A 14,228-nucleotide genomic window follows, 5' to 3' on the forward strand; every position below is an offset into this window, starting at 1 on the left:
GGCTTGACTGAGATATGGCAGAGTGATTTATCATGAAGTTTGTTATTACTGTTCAGAACTACATCAGGTGCATGTTTGATACATACTTTTAATATTAAATTCTGTTTCATATTTCCCGGAGCTTAATGACACTGTTGATTTTTTGACTTTCAGAGAAGTCAGCAAGGCTTTTTTCTTTTTTCATAAAATATTTCAGCATCAACTAGGCAGGCATGAAAATTTAACTGAACCTTTAGGTACCTCCATAGATTTGATATTTTTTTATCGCAGTTTATTGTTTTGGTAATTGAAGGATTGCCATGGAATTTGGCACAGTAATTCCTGGGAACGTGAGGAAGAACTGGAATGATGTTACTAACCTTCCCATTTTTAAATTGTGCCTTTTAAAAGAACTACAATGGTGGTAGTGTTGGTTTAGGGAACATCTTAAATGCAATGCACATTCAAACACAGGATCCAGAAGGCCATTCCATGTATGGATAGATGAATACTTTTTTAGGATCCAGAAGACAGGGGTCAGTGTAGAGTGGACAGGTATGTGAATTACCCACAATTCCTTTTTTGCAAGAACAAAAAAGGCAGATGAGTCTGATCCAGAGGGAAAGCTCTTTGGCTGATAGGATGAAACTACTTGAAACCGAAAGAGATGATGTTGGCACAGGCAGCTTGCAAAATAACACAGACAAGCGCATTAGAGAGCCTGATTAGTGCAACCATAGACAACAAACTGGCAGAGAATAGTTGTTTGAGATGGTCTTTAAGTGCTGTTGAGTTATGATTAGATGAAAAACAGGTGCATCAGCTAAAGAGCAGAAAAACAGGTGGATCCAACAGCAGGCATAATCCAGGGTGGAACCTGCCCACTCCCACCTGAGAGGAAAGGAAAGATCAAATATATGAGCAGAGAGGGCTCTTTGCCTTGATCTATGTTAAAAAAGGTTGAACAAGGTTTAAAAAAAGCAACCAGTCGTGAAAGACAACAAATAGATTTTTTTTTTAAATCCCATGTTTGTGGGACCTATTATCAGACCACTATTCCTGCAACCTAGAGTTTAGAAAACAAGCAAAAACACGAACATGCAAAAATGGTATGTGACCTCATTTTGAAAGGAATTTTAGTTGTGCTGCAATTGCTTTCTGCAGTTTTAATCCTAATTCCAGAAATACATTAACTAAGTTTGGTCACAACTGCAAATCCTGTGCAAAGCCATCTCTTCCCAGAACACTAAACATTCTCAGCCAATAGCTCTACTTCCTACATTGTGATAAGTAAATATTTGTGCTGACAAATATTATAAAATGTGGTTTCTTCAAGAATGGTTTCCATTGTACTGTTAAATCTGTCTGGCACACAAGAAAAAACAAATCAGGAGGGGAACTATAGTTTCCACCTGTGCTCCCATTCCTTGTTCCAGTCATCGTTTGCCATTAATTATCAGGCAGCAGGGGGAAAAAAACCCGAAAGAAAATCTAAGTGCTCTGGAGGAAACTCCTGGAGTCTGGAAAATATTCCATTTTGGCCACAGAAGCTTTTATATTAACCATTGGCCCATGCTGGAGCTATTCATACTCTTTTCACATTCTTTTGCTTTCAGGAAACGTCTAAAATAACAGCTCCACCCCACAGCTTCATTTGCATTTAGTGCCTCCACTTCTGTATCTCCTCTATCATTAATATAAGCTCTTTTCTTTCAGGTTAAAATTTAGGAAATGAGGGAATTCTCCTTATTTGCCGCTTTTTTTCTTCTTTTTTTCCATAACTCCATAAAGCACAGTCTTTAAGGATAGATGCTACTGAGACTGTCGGGCTGTAGTATCTCTAGGGCATGTACTGTCTTCTATAATTAGTTTGCACTGGGATGTAGTGATGCTCTACGTGCTGCTGTTTAGACCTCATCCAAAGCACAAGGGGCGGGCCCAGAGACAACTTTCCCAACTGGTGATTTGATGAAGGAAGGATTTTCCAGTGTCAGTATCTCAGAGCCGGTTCAGGTTCAGTGTTGCGGCGTTAGTCCAGCCTCCTCACGGTGCACAACTCTCAGGGAACGGAGTGGCTTGCGCTTTTTTCATGAAAGCCCTTTGCCACCAGTGCGAGAGCTGGGCTAAAGGGGAATCGGATCTGAAGGGCCCAGTCTGGCTGTAAGAAGCATCCTTGTACTTTCCCACATGGCGCTGTAGTATAAGCACATTTTTGTGGACTGTCGACGGGATCAAATTGTAAAGAAAGTCGCCCGTTTTCCGTATAGCTGGGGGCGCTCACCATGGAGATGCAAAGATGGACCACCAGGTGGAAAACGAAAAGGTGGCTATGGGATTCAACGCTAATCGTTACGGTCACAGTTATTTTAATTCTCCAGGCTGCCAATGTTAGAGCAGGTAAGATGCTGTTCCTATACACCTCAGTCACTGTGCCGGGTCTAGGGCATCCCTGACAGTTTGAAAGCGCCTCATGCTGGCAGGCAGCCCAGATGCCAGTAGGCTTAGTCGGTAGCTATAAACGGTCTCAGCTTTCATTTCAATTAATGCCCGGTGTCCCGGGCGCCATCACTTAAACTCACCTTAACTCAGTTTATATACATTTTTAGTTGCCAAGTAAACATTTTCCATCTCGTTGCCTGTTTTGTTATTTGTTTGTTTTTGTCAACGATATTATTTAAAAAACGTAAATACATTTATCAGAAGTATCATAAGAATTCCAAAGATTCTTCTTTTCATAAATGCTGACACCAAAATGAAGCTGTATCATGTGACTTTCCAACATATTCAAGATTTCAGAATCTTTAAGGTGGTCTTCCCGGTCACATGTGTCTGAACTTTGTATAATTATCTAAAGCTACATATAGAGAGTTATATAGTTTTGAAACGACTTTAAAGTCATCTAAAGCTATATATCATTCAAGAGCGCAAGTGCTATAGAGTTGATTCTTGGCACACATAGGCGAAGATGTCCCTTTCCTCTGAGTATGTGAGTGAGTGATGGATGCCATCCAGGTGTGGTCAGAGAGGGCTCTTAAATCCTTCTTCAGACAAAATAAACTGCAGGTTTTACGCAGAAATTTTACGCTCGACTTTAGGTAGTAATGACCAGGAGCCCACGGATAATGCTTTAAGTTTTTACAGCATAAATATGTAGCAAGAGTCCAATGCTTTAATCAAATCCACAAAATGGTTTAAATGTGGTGGAAAACTTTGGTTCTTTTGATTGAAAAGTTGTAGCCTACCATGTTTATTTCACAGTCTGACAGCTGTCAACGGAGTTTACAGTAGCACAGTATAATTTTAAACATATAGGTTTTGTGATGGGTTTTGTAAGTTTATATAATAACTGGGCACGAGACTGTGGAAATCTGGGAGGGAGACTCATATTCTGGCCTGAAGGATCACCATCTTTCCACATTATCTGGGCTCCTAGTCCAAGGAGGGGGGAAAAGAAGAGGGAGGGGAGGGAGGTGGAAAAAAGAAAGGAGTATTTTTCTTTGTTTTGAAAATACATATGTGGGTCATAAAAACGATGAAATTGAAGATCAAATGAAATCACATAGGTATTCATAGTGAACTGTGGCTTTTGCCAAGATAAATTTGTGTGTGTTTCAGAACTATGCATCTGTTTGGGTAGACTTATTTAAACACTTGTATTATTTTGATACCAGATATGTGATTATTGATCCTTTCAGATGGCGACAGAAAATAAAAATGTGTCTTAAGTGGCTATGCTAATCAGAAGATGATATATTGTAACACGTAATTTTGGCTAATTTATGCTAACTGGACAAGCCCACCACTGTCTAAATCCATCATCATTCATCATTGTTTTTTGTGTACTGTGATACACAACAAAGTGATTCAGCAGAGGGAAAATTGCAGAGAAGCAAAATGAAAAGATTATGAAAGCAAATATCTAAGTGGCACAGCTTTCGCACTGCCCATCTTCCTTCATTCTGACAGATATTTAAACTTACCATAATTGCATGATGTGCTAGCAAACATTTACAGGGTTTCCAGTGTACACTAATTGCTGCCTATGCTGCCAACTCTCAGTAGATGGCAGCGACACGAAAAAGACCGACAAGTCATCCCAAGATGCCGCTGCATGACCACAGAGCCACAAAAGACATTAAGTCAGAATGTCACAGATTAAGTTAATCACAAGTCTAAACTTAAACATCAAAATGTATTGCTCTGAGAAGTGTTGGGATGAGGAGAGTTGGACATTTTGCCAAAAAAAATGTATTTCATAGTGTTAGAGTCTGCTGGTTAAAATGCTTTAATGAATGTAACAGAGGTTTTTCATGTTACTGCACGCTTTATTGCCTGAGGAAGAATCACCAAAGTTTGTCATGTTAGTAGATCGTTAACATGGCAGATAGTATATCACAGGTCCCAGACAGCAAATAAGAAGATCTGTCATTAAAAATCATAGAGACCGACAAATTACCCCTCAGACTAGACTGTGGAGAGTCTGAAACTGCGTTGGTACCTTTAGCACGAGAGAACTGTCTTCTCTCTCTTGTGGTTTTACATCCTTATCATTAGAATATGGTTTATTTCTTTTTAGGGTGGAAAGATGGGAATCTTTTTTCAGTATACGCTATGTTGGCTCGACCTCCTTGGCAGGATGAAGCTGTGCCCACTCATTTGGGATCTTTAATGGTTTTGGGATATTGCCTGTTTTTCAGGGCTTCTGTGAAAGAATGGTTGTGGAAGGAAAGGAGCTGAAAAGTTTGGGGGAGGACAGGGGGGTGATGGGATGCTGGTGGGTGGGTCTGTGGGGGGTTCCTGGCCAATTCAGCACATCTGGAATATATGAGGCCTTGAGGTATGCAGTAATGCAGAAAGGCATTCTGAAACTCACAAAGAGACCTTTAGTCCAAGCTTGACTTTTTTCAAGAACCAGTAGCTCTGTACTTGGGACAATACTCAGAAGAGCTACAGACTGTATTGCTTTTTATGAGGCATTTTTTGTGAGGTTTAAAACCTGGCAGTCAGTTCCTCTCTTTTTTTTTTTTAAGTCTGTCTGTGTTTGAGTCAGAAGTCGCTCCGTCTGTTAAACAGCTTTTTGTGCAGTGTCAGCAAAAAAAAAAAAAAAGCCTTAAAAAATAGATTCTTAGTAGAGCAGCTTGCCTAACACATGCTCAACAAATGAAATTCAAGAATTGTGCACTGTGGCACCAGATTATCTGGAGCAATATCAGCATAAATGCCTCGAGGAGCAGATCTGGAAAGCTTCGCGTGATCTAAAATTTCAGACCCGACCCCTGAGCATGAGCGGGTTGATTCTCCACTCAAGTTGTTATTTTTCTGGTCACGGGAGAAGTAGCTACAGGGATGGGGCCTTCTCACTTTAGTCTCGTGTATGTTTTAGTTGGGGGGGGGGGCTACAGGGAGTGGTGCCAGTATAAAAAGCCATAATGGTTTCAGCATGTCAACTTATAGCACCACCCATTAGACCTTTTCTTGGTTCCTAAAAGTGAACAGGAGCTGCTACATCAGCACTTCCTGTCTTTTTGTGCCACATGACTAAAAAAATGGAAAATGTACAGCTGAATATTTATATAATAATTCCTTCAGCATTATGTTTTTATGTTTTGAGAAAAGACACAATCTAAAGGTATGGTGAAAGGCCAATTCAAATTAGGCTGTGGTTTGCCTAAAAAAAACCCCAAAAAAACCCCCAAATGGTTGTTTTTATGAAACTTTACATTAAAGTTATTGAAATATGATGTATGTGTGATTTTGATCTTTACTTCATATGTTTTAACCAAATTTCCCTCCCATGTCATAGAGTTTAGCTGAGTAGTGTAAGTTCAATGAGGAGACTTTCGGCACTGTAAACTTCATGAAAGGCTTTTGTCTGATCCCCTTTAATAATTTTCCCACAAAGTTTTCTTGCCAGTATCAAACACATTAATCTAGGCTTTTTTCCTGGCAAGGGAGAGTTCCCTTTAAGCCTATTATCTCCCTTTCTTTAAAGTCCTTCTGGTCCCTGTGAGATTTTAAGCTGACCATTCAGACATTGTTTATCATTACTGGGCCTTTGAAGACTCATTCACTCACTCATCCTTGACTCATTCAAAAGACAAATGTGTTGTGTGATATCTGGACACAGTTGTCCTGGTTTTTATTTCTGTGGTTTCTGTAGCTGTTAAAGGAAAGTATATACTTGGTTTGTAATGGCGGTTGAACTGCGCTGAACCCAAGTTTAAAGGAGACCTATTTTGCTTATTTCAACCTATGCGCTTTTATTCATAGAGTCTACCAACTATCATTGCATGATTCACAATTTGCTTAATTTATTCAGTATCTGAAACAATCTGTTTGAGCTCCCTTATACTTCCTTAGACCAGCTCTTCTTCGTCTGATTGGTTGGCCCTTCCAAGGTGTGTTCAGCAGAAGTTTGGGGCATCTGTGCTAACAGCAAAAAACTGTGCACCTGAAATGACCATATTAGGCAAATCTGCCCAGAGTAGAAAGAAACCCGTATGAAATGGAGCTCCTGGAAGGTTGTGCTTTTGGCTCATAGGGATTACTTGCAAATACCTCATTGTAACACCCACTATAACAATACACACAAGACCGAAAATAAGCAAAAGCACGATAGTCCCCATTGAAAATTAAATATCCACTTTTAATGTTTCATTAAGATTTGGTTAAAAACATGTTTCTCGCCAATACTGCAGAACATTTGTAGCGCTCAAGTTTTAATTTGTCTCAGTAAACTAACATTTACTATGCAGAGATTATATAACATTTGGTGTGCGTCATTAAAAAAGCTAAATTATGGGAAGTGTTTGATATTTAAATTTTTGTGAAATGCTTGTATATTATTAGCAACTAAAATTTCAAACGTAGCGCTAACAAACAAAAATCAATCATAGCTTTATTATTGACTTCTTATATAAAGCCAGGCTATGTAACTTTTGAAAGAAAACGACATATTTAGGACTGAAACATTAAAGCTGTTCCACTACTTTCGGGGGTTTTGTTGTTGCTGTTATGGTATTACCAGTAGCTTGTGGTAGCTCATATTTATGTTAGCTAATATTACCTTCAAATAGCTTCTGTGTAACTGGTTGGCACCTGCATTTGAAATTTGAGCTGTCCATTACTAGCACAAGATTGATGAAGTCAGGGTGTGATGGTAAGGGTAATATTAGCTTTTTGTAGATACGACTTAAGTTTTGTGTGTCAGTCTAAAATACACTATGTAAGCCAGCCTTAAAAACACATATCGTTGTTTTAAAACGGTCAGAAAGTAATGTTGCAGTATTGAATGTCTGTAAAATGAATAGACTGCATTGGTGATTGCTGATAGGCCTACACATTTCTTCCATTTACTTTCCCATGCAAGACAGCACTCATAATTATCTTTGAATGCTGACTTATTCTTACTGTATATTTTTCAGCAAATGCAGCCTCGGGCAGATATGCATTAATCAACAAATTACGTTCTTCTGGACGTCAACCCTTCCGTATATACACAAACCTTAAAGATAGACTATTAGGCTACCTAAATCCCCTGTAATTACAGTGTAACTAATGATGTGCCTCAAGATAGGGTTTTAAGAAGAAAAACTGTTTGAGAAGGAGACATGCAAAAAAAAGACTAGGTTGGAGTAAGCGTTTGATAATTGGAGGAGAGAGAGCAAATGGGAAATAGTTTTTATAGCTGTTCTGTGCAGTTTCACCTCTGACTTTCAGATCCATTGATAGAAAAGAGCTTAGTAGTGTTAAGAAGCTTGTAAAGCTACCCCTTGCTGTGTTCTCCTTATTCCAAAGACCCTGTGATCAGCAGCAATGATTTTTATCATCCCATAGATGCTGTGGCTTTTAGCTGTGGGGGTAACCGGGGAGGTAAGGAGGGGGGCAATTATGTCTGCTGGTTCCTAACATTTTTATTGCTCCTCTGCCAAGGCAGCTCATAAAGCAACAACTGGTTGAACTGACAGGTTTGGCCAAGAAAAAGCTTGAAAAAGCAAGGGGTGTAATGAGTGTAAATGCTGATTTATCATCAAAATGCCAAGTTGGATTAGACTTTCTGTTAACTATGCTTATAGTGTACTGTAAAGTTACATGCAACATAGACACTAAAAACATAATAAAATAAAAATTAAATTAATCAATAAATCAGCTCAGCTTTCATTTTGTTCAACTGGTATTTTATTTAACTACTTATATTTACATAGCAGCAGCACTTAGTATAGGTTTAGCAATTGGCGATATGGTCATTCAGACTGAGGACTCACTTATTCACTCAACTTTTAAGAGTTGCAACTTTGTAACAGTATCTCATTTACAGGGCTTCTCATCATGGAAGTAGTTTTATTTACAACTACTAAAATTTACAACTGTACATGAAAATCTGACATAAATTTTGAGTCTTAATAAAGTAATGATTTTATTTTTTGTGGTGGCAAAAATTGTGTTTTAGTGCATTACTAATTGTTGTATAAGAAAAATTGTTGATGATTTTTATCAATTCATTGTTCTCTCTCTCTACAGCTGAACCCGTGGATGTACTGAAGGTGCTGGACTTTCAGAGCTCTCCTGAAGGAATAAGGAAAACAGCAGGCTTCTGCACAGTGCGGAGAGGATCCAAACCCGACGTAGCTTATCGAGTGGGAAAAAGGACTCAGCTCAGTGCTCCGACTAAGCAGCTTTTCCCAGGTAAACTCCTCACTTCTCAGTATTTACACTGGAACTGAAACAGTAGTACAATAGTAGGTCTTCCATAAAGCAGATAAACAAACAAACACTCCCAATTTTAAATGCTAGAGACCATAGAATGATTATAAAATGAGTCTTGAGGATTACACAAGTTGTTGAGAACTTTATTTATTGATCACATATGTTTGTGGTAGTGTGGAATATGCACTTTAATTTGACTGTTTTTACATAATTTGACCAGTTCATTTCAGATATTAGTAATGGAAATTGCCATCATATTGCATAAAAACTTAAGCACTTAAAATAGCCTTCCTGTAAGATAAGCTACAACTAACATTGTACAACAATACTAGAAACTTTGTGAGGCTTTCTAGACAACTGCTAATATATCCATTGTAAAATTATTGCAATTGAAGGCATCAGGTGATGTAAAGTGTAATGTTAATGTTAAGTAAGGTTGAGTAAGTAAGGTTGATTTAAAAAGTTTTGGTGCTTTTAGGTCAAAGACATTGTAATTCTGACTCAATTTGGGGGTGAAACGTTGCCAAATTAGCAGTTTTTAGAATTCATCCAACGTGGAAAATAAATGAATGTATTATGGAACTTCATCCAATGCTGGCATAGAGATTTTAGCTGAGAAAAAAGTGTTAGGGTGGCAGATATCGGTGAAGCTATGGTGCTTGCATGGCTGCTCAAGCCAATTGTTGTTTGGATTAAAGTATGATGATTAAGTTTTATTTTCTTGAACCACTGGATAATAAAGTTTTAAAAAAGAGTTAAAGATGATTGTATTTCACAAAAAATAACAAAGAATGATTTGATAAATGACTCATAAAATCCTTTAGTGTTAAAGTCTGTCATTTAAAATCCAGTGCAGACTTTCCAGAATCATTTTCTAGAGGATGGCAATGAATTTCAGTTTGCTCCAAGAACCCATAGGGGATGGTAATCTACAATGGTGCGTGTAAACACATGGCTAAAGTAAGCGGAGCAGCACCAGATTTTTGTTATTTGATATTTTGGTAAAACTGACAAATCTGTTACAAAAAAAACAACAAAAGCATGTCTATTGTTTTGTACACTGATCTTGTCCAACAAAGTGTCTTTCCTCAAGTTTAATTGCTGGCAGATGTGGATGCTCAGTCTGTGGTTAAGGTAGTGAAATTTAGAAGGGTTTTTCATATTGTACTGTATGTGCATTTGGAGTGTGTTGCCCTTCTGTTTTTGAGAGGCCACATTTATTTTATTAGGCTGTTTTTGAGAACTTAATCCATATTTATTTTATTAGGAAGTAGATTTTAAACAAAACTCGGCAAATCCCAATTTCAGTAATCAATTGCAGAGAACAAAACCTATTATCTACTAACAGAAGCAAATTTGCCAAATGTCAAATTTTTAGTTGATTTTTTAAGTCTGAAATATTAGAAAATCATGGTGTTCCTGTAAAACATAGGGCAACCTATGGGAGAGAGAAGACAAAATGTATTCACATGCAGGAGTGACCTATAAAAGTATGGAGAGTGATAAGGGGAAGCGGAAATGCTCAGTGTATCATAGGAAGTTCCCCAGCAGCCTGAGCTTATAGCAGCAAAACTAATATGTGTGTTCTAGTTTCCCCATCTGCAGGTTTGCTAGGCCTCTCTTGGGTCTGAGTGGCATAAATGTTGTCATCAGTTGGTGAACAGGAAGCTCTAAGCAGACATCCATGTGCCTGCCACTTTTTGTAACCATGTGGACTTGTTCAAAGAGACTTTACAATGCACCAACCTACACCCTGTCACAGGGAAGTGAAAGGAGTCAGATAGGAATGAATCTGGGCTAGGGCCACAGTGTCTGTTTCCACAATAGAGTATCTTCAATGAAGGGATCGTTCACCTGATTTAGACCTAACTATATCCTTTATCAAAAAGCAAAATTTAAACTGACTTTCAGAAGTAGAAAGGAAGTCTGTTTTTCAAACCCAAACTGGAAGCTTGGTGCAGGAGAACCATATGTTGAAGCATCTGCCTCCCAATCTACCTTTTGCAAGCTTGAGGAACCACAAGTAGAGCTGCACACTGAGACCTCTGGTTTTAACAGGGAGGCAGTGAGGAGAAGCTAATCTGGAAAAAAAATATGAGATCTCTTTCTAGTCCCCCAAATTATAATATACCACTGCTGCTTGCATGGCTGCTCAAACAAATCATGCCTCCCTTTGCGGCCTGTTATTCATTTACTACTAGGGCAAAGTTTAGAAATGGTCCCCAGTTGCTTACTTACTCAAAATGGACTTCCAGCAAAGTGAGAGAAATTTATTAAGGATTCATTGCTGTGAAATGAAATGTCCCAGTCAGTGCAGTGTGTGTTACTCTTTTTGAATCTGGCTACATTTCAAAGAGCAAAAAGAAAGACTAAAATGCAGTAATTGAAGGAATTAGAAAATAAGCCTGTGTAATTTTTGGCTTAACTGGACAGCATGCTCATGTTCACTAATGGAAACTTGAGTAATATAAGTGAGCCTGAGAGGTGAGGTGTTGGAGGTGTCATGAAGTAAAGTGTCAAAATGTCCTCAGTCAGAATAATTGGACTTTTATTTGGCTAGTATTAGTTATTTTTTCATTGAACCAAACTATTATGTTCACAAAAATATGACATTTGTTTGAGTTGCTGTATTTATAGCCCTTATAAAGTTAATACGGCTGCATCACCACTACCAAGGCCTTTCAGGACATGCCAAGGTTTCGTTTAACTTCCCCAGTAAAACGGACTCGCGTCCAGTAGTCTAGACTTTGTGGGTTAATCTGAGGAGAGAAAGTTGGAGCAAAAGCAGTTCTCTCTACTAATTACAATACAATTGCCCTAGTTATAACATCAGAAGAAGGTTTGTAAGACAGGGCACAAGGTAAAAGGAAGTCTCCAGTAGCACAAATGCTTCTTAAGGGAGGACAGTTTGAAAGTTTTTAATTATTACAAGCAAAATACACACTCTGTGCCCGTGAGCAAGTAAAAACGCTGACATGTTTGTTAATTTATCATGTCCTTCTGTTTATGTTCATTATATCATTGTACACAGTGAGATGGCAAAAAGAAGTGTTGATAAACACCAAACAAATGAAATAATAAAGTTCCCATAAGAGATATTTTTTATCAAACTATTAAATCTATCTTGGTTCTGCTATGTAGCTTTCATGTCTGCTGTTTTATCGTTACATTGCTCTTAATCAGAATATTGGTGTAAAACATGTTCATTTCAGCAATTTTAGGACTATATAAACTCTATATTCATCTTTACTAATGTGACAGCCCAATATTTCTCTTACGTGTTCCACCTTTAGGGGGGGTATTCCCAGAGGATTTCTCTATAGTGTTTACCATCAAGCCCAAGGCTGGCCTCCAGTCCTTCCTGCTTTCTGTGTACAACCAGCAAGGCGTGCAGCAGCTTGGAGTAGAGGTGGGCCGTTCCCCTATCTTCCAATATGAGGACCAGCATGGCAAGCCTGTCCCAGACGAGTACCCTTTGTTCCGTTCCGTCAAACTTTCTGATGGCAAGTAAGTGACGGAGCGCTTTAACACACTAGAAGAGAAAATGTAGATGAAAGACTTTTGTGTCCCCTAAATAGTACATTTTCTATGCCACGTGCAGTTATCCCATTATCTCAGCAATATCTCAAAATCTGGAGTTTGTTTGTTATGGAAATTGTGAGGTTAGCTCACAAGCAGCACATTTAGGGTAATTTTTTCTATTTTAAAAGATTCAGGTTATATTTTGTGCTAAGCAGAACCGCTCTGTTAGTATTTTCTCAGGCACTCAGTGCATACTTAACTCTTCCAGCCTGGTAAACTGACACGCAGCTCTGCACATTTATTATCATCATATGTTGTTCAGTCATTAACACCATATGGAACAACTCAGACAGTAATGGCAAATAAATTGCTGGCAACAATTTAATGACAGCCTTTCTAAATTATTTACAGCTACACTGCAATACACTGATATGCAGTAAAGGACAGGATTCTCATAGCTGTCCAATGAAGCTGAAACAAATCATTGTTAAAAGTTGCCAGCAATCTTTCATATAAATGCCAACAGAAATGCCTTGCAGCGATTTCATGAGTTGTTCTTTGTTGGTGATAAATAGTGAAAATATACAGCTCAATCAATGTGGATCCATTCATAGGACTAGTCCAACTAGTTTGAAAATACTCACATGCTCTTCTGGCAAAAACTGAAGAATACTTTCATAGTTAACAAAAAAACAACTTTTGCATGTACTTCTTGGAAATTTATGCATAGCTCTCCAGATGCCACAGGGCAAATAGCACTGTGCCAGTGCAAGCTGGTACATTGATGCCAGGCTAGCTGTTTTATCCTTCTACACATTAGACTAAGTTAAGCTAAGCTACATACGCTCATTGGCCACTTTGTTCAGTGGACCAGCTCAACTGCTTTTGAACTTCAGCTAATCCTGATAAGCTGTTGAAGTTTAAAATAAGCATAAGAATGGAGAAAAAAGGCAATTTAAGTGACTTTGAGTGTGGTTGTAGGTACCAGGTGGGCTGGTTTGAATATTTTAGCAACTGTTGATCTAGTGGTATTTCCCTATATACAATAATCTATAGGGTTTACAGAGAATGGCCTTTGATCTGATTGGAAGCAGCAGCATCATTTACAAGTGTTGTTGCTGACCATGAGTATCCCTTTATGATCAATGTGTATGCATCTTCCGATGGCTGCTTCTAGCAGGATAGTGTGTCACATCACAAAGTTCAAATAATCTCAAATGATTTCTTGAACAAGTGAATAAGTTCACTGTACTGACCTAAAGATCTTAGTCCGATAGAGCATGTTTGGGATGTAGTGAAATGTGAGATACATATGATGGATGCTGTCCTAGCAATATGGACCAAAATCTCTGTTTTCAGTACCTTGTCAAATTTGTGCCTCAAAAGAATTAAGGCAGTTTTGAAGGCAAACGGAGGTCTAAACCAGTACTAGCTTGATCTAGCTAATAAGTCCTGTGACTGTATTTACCAGTATAATCATATAGAGCTTCATATCCAACTCCAGATGTGATAGCAAATACTGGTAAGCGTTTCCACTTCCTAAACTAAATGTTAACTATTCCCTTAGCCGTGGACTGAAGCAGTTTTCCTAAAACTCAGAGGGTCATTGTTGTATTTCTGATGTCCTTCTTTGTTAAACAGATGGCATCGTGTAGCTATCAGTGTGGAGAAGAAGAGCGTTACCATCATTGTGGACTGTAAGAAAAAGGTGACAAGACCACTCGCCAGAAGTGACCATGCCATTATCAGCACAGAGGGCATCACAGTCTTTGGCACCCGAATCCTAGATGAAGAGGTCTTTGAGGTATGACGGCCATATTGAATATCTTCTCACCTGAAGTATTTTCTCTGTGTGGTTGGTGGTGTTTATGTTGTGAAATTATTTTAAAGACCGTTGTCAAATTTGGGACTAATTTGTTTTACAGCAAGCTAGGTGATAAGACAAGAGAAACTTATACCATGTGGTGTGTGAATAGCTGCAAGCCTGTTGCAGTCATATTGTTGCTTTATTGCTTTCCTAG

At 38.4% G+C, this 14,228-nt stretch overlaps 1 protein-coding gene across 1 annotated transcript in view; it reads left to right on the top strand.

The window, feature by feature from the left end:
- The first annotated feature begins 1,962 nt into the window (after nt 1-1,962).
- Nucleotides 1,963-14,228, top strand: part of col11a1b (collagen, type XI, alpha 1b) — an 80,965-nt gene continuing 68,699 nt past the window's right edge. Inside the window, exons 1-4 of the mRNA XM_080907599.1 lie at nt 1,963-2,376; nt 8,500-8,664; nt 11,979-12,192; nt 13,849-14,011. Coding sequence (XP_080763725.1) covers nt 2,262-2,376; nt 8,500-8,664; nt 11,979-12,192; nt 13,849-14,011 — 657 coding nt within the window. The 5' untranslated portion in view covers nt 1,963-2,261. The remainder of the gene's footprint in view (nt 2,377-8,499; nt 8,665-11,978; nt 12,193-13,848; nt 14,012-14,228) is intronic.

This window comes from Rhamphochromis sp. 'chilingali', assembly GCF_963969265.1.
Source record: "Rhamphochromis sp. 'chilingali' genome assembly, chromosome: 16".
In the NCBI taxonomy this organism is placed as follows: Eukaryota; Metazoa; Chordata; class Actinopteri; order Cichliformes; family Cichlidae; genus Rhamphochromis; species Rhamphochromis sp. 'chilingali'.